A 3949-nucleotide genomic window follows, 5' to 3' on the forward strand; every position below is an offset into this window, starting at 1 on the left:
TTTTCTGTTCTACCTTATGTGTTCTACATTGCATGTTCTACATTTTCACCAGCTCAAAAATTGCTCGACCATGAAAAATTGCTCGACCATGTAAAAATGCCCTAATTCGAACCAATTTTTGTTCTACAATTTTGTAGAACCGAACCAAATTTTGTAGAACCAAACAGAATTGTAGAATATGTGATTTTCATGCATCTTATCTTTTTGTTCGACTAACCACAAAATTGTTCGGCCGCGTCAATTTTTTGTTCGAATATCAGTTCTCAGGTTTTCACAGTACAAGTGTTCTCAGTGGATCCCTCCCCTATATATATATATATATATATATATATATATATATATATATATATATATATATATATATATATATATATATATATATATATATATATATGCTATTAACATTCTAACATGTACATTTCAAACTAACAATTCTCTCTACAATTTTCATACAAAAAAAAAAAAACAAAAAAAAGAAAAAAAAAAAACAAAAAAAAAAACAAATCTTCTACATCTTTCATCTTTGTCTAATGATACGTATAAAATGGGGCGAAAATGGGATTCTAGGCGAAAATGGGGCGAAAAGTTTATTCACACGTCGTTACATATTCACACGTCGTTACATAAAGCGTGATCATGAACTTGCACATCAACGCCTAATTGATGACTATTATGTTGAAGATTGCATATATCACGAAGGACAAAAGAATTACACGATAGGATATGTATAAAAGCTCACGATCTAATTTGGTAGAACATTTTTAGGCTAATCGTGAAATGTAGTCGTCGACGTAGTTATTTCATTAAGTATTGTATTTTCTTAATTAACGGTTTTTTAAAGCATTTCTTTCTTTTATTAGTGAAATTTCTATTTTATATTATTAATTTATTTTTGTTATTTAAAATACTCATCTTAAATAATAAATACAAGTATTAAACATCAAATCATAAATTAGATACTCGCTATTTTTCAATTTTACAATGTGTACCAAAACACTCGATTAAACATTGAATTAGACATTAGAGCATCACTCCTCCCGTGATCTAAGCTAAAATTACACATGTATAATAATAATAATAATTGGTCATGGTCATTATTTAGTAACCTAAATTTTCTTATATGCGAAAAATTGGTGGTGATTTTAATAAACGGAGCGGAATTTCATTTGTATTCCATCTAGTTTTTGGTTCCACAAACGATCAAACTATAAAACCCAAAAATCACATCCATTTCCCAGTTTCAATTTCAAAAAAGCCCCAATTTTACCATAAACCCTAACTTCACTCAGTCACGCAAATTCGCCAAATCCAACAATGAATTCCAATCTACTACCAAAACTCATCTCATTACTCATCATCATAACGCAATCATCATCATCATCATCACCATTAAAATCACCATCAATTTACGATGCGCTTAACGCAAACGGGCTTCCAATCGGCCTTCTTCCAAAAGGAATCACGAATTTCACAATCGATCCATCGAATCAACGTTTCGAAGTTCACTTGAATAGATCTTGTAATACGAAATTTGAGACAAGTGTTAGATTTGATTGGAATTTTGCAGGGGTTTTAAGTTACGGTAAAATGTCTAATATGAGTGGAATTGCAGCTCAGGATCTGTTTCTATGGTTTCCTGTTAAAGGAATTCATGTTGACATACCTACCTCTGGTCTTATTTACTTTGATGTTGGTGTTGTGTATAAGCAATTTGCTTTGTCTTCATTTGAAAACCCTAGAGATTGTACGGAATTTGATGATAGTGAGGGTTTGGGGACGGAGTTAATTGTGCTTAAGGATCATTCTCGTGAGATTAAGGTTAGTTAAATTTAATTTAATACTTCAATAATTGAGTTTGTCTGAATATTGAAATTTGGTGTATGTAATACTCCTGATATTGAAATATTCTAGTTGTGAAGTTGAAGAGTATATTGCCTGAACTGTCAGTCAAACTGTGTATGTGTAGATATTAATGGAATCTATATTCGCTTTGTATGTATCTTATGCAGATTAGACAATTGTAGTTACATTTAGAGTCTGAAACTGAATGCACGTGTATGATTAATATTACAAGTATCAAGTACTTGCTTCTAAGTTCTAATCTATCAATTCAGTGTGAAACTATGTTTTGTTAGGAAAATAAAGGGGTATTTAAAGATGAAAGCTTTGAGATCAATTTGAACGTTTCTGTAGTTAAAAAATGAAGGAGGTAACCATTTAGTGTGTATATTTTTTTTGTCAGGGAAGTAAAAGAGTATGTAAAGATGATAACTTTGAGATCGATTTGAACGTTACATTATGATTTATGGCAATGTTTTGAAAATATTGCTGGATTTAAACATCGGGGCATGTAACCTAAGCGTTTTGTGTTTAATGTGCTGCTAGGGGTGTTTGCCTTCTAACCAGTTGTTCACGAAACTGATAACTTTAGTGTGCAAACCCTGTTTAAGATGCCATCTTAATTTATTTTTTCACCATCTTATTGATTTTCATATTGTGCCAATGATGTAAACGTTGGATATTCTTTACCACTCTAGTCCTAAAACTTTTTTAATTGTCGATTTTTCGTATACCAAGTATGCCTATAGTTCATTATGGCTACTTGTGATCTGGTATCCTGTTATGCTTCATTCATTCATTTTGGTTATGGTTATATATTCATATATATCTTTTCGTTATGCTTCATTCATTGTACTTCTGTTAATATAATCTTTTGGGATCCTTTCACAAATAATGTAGGAGAAAAGTGGAAAGCTTTTGAAGCAACAAAGAGAGGAGGATGAACAGAGAGCTGATGCTTAAGCTCTTGAAGAGATTGTTTCTTGTATGTTGTGGGACATGATCATGTACGATATTACCGTTTGTTCTTGAATGTTTAGTATTGTATACATGTACATGTAATCATGTGTTTCACTTAAACATGGGTGTCATGTATTATAGTACATTCTTCAAAACATACGCCAGTTCCTTTAATCGGTCCATTGTTTCTGTCAACCTCCGGTCTACCACCACCGCCGTCGTTTGCCGGTACGAGGTTTATATTTTTGCTAATTACTTGATATCTATCACATTTAGATCGTGTTATCTTTTCTAAAGGTAAAGTTTTCGGTGTGAAGTTAAACATGTATGTATTATTTAAGCTACGCTTTCCATGTTAATCTTATAATAACTACAGTAATAATTAATGAAACAATTAAACTACTTATTACCGCAACTTCAAAAAACCAACTCAACACCAAATATCTTGCATCGTTTTTGTTTCTTTTGTTTAATATTCGTCGTGTTGACATGCATTATATAGTTTCTAATGCAAGTTGATATGATAACTTCATTGGCCTTGAAATGATACTTATCCCGTCTCAATTTTATAGTAGTTTATATATTTACTTTTTCGGGATGTTTTTTAAAAGTACTTTTTCTGGATGTTTTATTGGCCACTTGCAGCAGATGTGTATAAGCAATCAAAGTTAGTTCATTACGCCGAATGTATATACTTATATAAGATGTACAGAACATGATAAGTTTTGCATAAGTAATTGAAAGAGGAAATGTGTCATTTAACAATGTATTAATTAGTATGTTTTACTGTGTGACTGTGTCTTTTTGTTCGTGACAATAAATTTTGGGACAAATGGAGTAGTATTTATGAAATGTTAAAATTCACTTTAATAATAGATTAAATAATCTTTATGTAGAATTATATAAAATACTTTCATCTTATCTACTGCAGTTGCAAATGACTCTCCATAAGGGTCTGGTGAAAGCATTGGCCAATAAAAGCATGGTTATAAGTTTAGATTAATAATTAGTTAGTATTAATCTTAAGTGTTAGTTTTAATTAAATGTTTGCATCTGTTATTGATTTGGTATGCATTGACCGATTATTATGTAGTAGTGGCCAAGTAGGGAACAAGTCTTCGCAGATTTTATGGTGCACGTAAGTAACGTT

At 31.1% G+C, this 3949-nt stretch overlaps 1 protein-coding gene across 1 annotated transcript; it reads left to right on the forward strand.

Moving 5' to 3' along the window:
- Positions 1-1136: 1136 nt before the first annotated feature.
- Positions 1137-2956, forward strand: LOC139867347 (uncharacterized). Its single transcript, XM_071855717.1, has 2 exons — positions 1137-1818; positions 2740-2956. Exons 1-2 carry the CDS (start codon positions 1315-1317, stop codon positions 2800-2802), a joined length of 567 nt encoding a protein of 188 aa, XP_071711818.1. The 5' UTR covers positions 1137-1314; the 3' UTR covers positions 2803-2956.
- Positions 2957-3949: the final 993 nt, after the last annotated feature.

The sequence above is a fragment of the Rutidosis leptorrhynchoides genome, chromosome 9 (genome assembly GCF_046630445.1).
Source record: "Rutidosis leptorrhynchoides isolate AG116_Rl617_1_P2 chromosome 9, CSIRO_AGI_Rlap_v1, whole genome shotgun sequence".
Lineage (NCBI taxonomy): Eukaryota > Viridiplantae > Streptophyta > Magnoliopsida > Asterales > Asteraceae > Rutidosis > Rutidosis leptorrhynchoides.

Excerpts from the sequence above, each read along its gene's own strand:
- LOC139867347 (XM_071855717.1), top strand. The coding sequence starts at position 1,315 with ATGAATTCCAATCTACTACCAAAACTCATCTCATTACTCATCATCATA. Across the intron at positions 1,819-2,739 it reads ATCATTCTCGTGAGATTAAG|GAGAAAAGTGGAAAGCTTTT; the intron begins GTTAGTTAAATT and ends CAAATAATGTAG.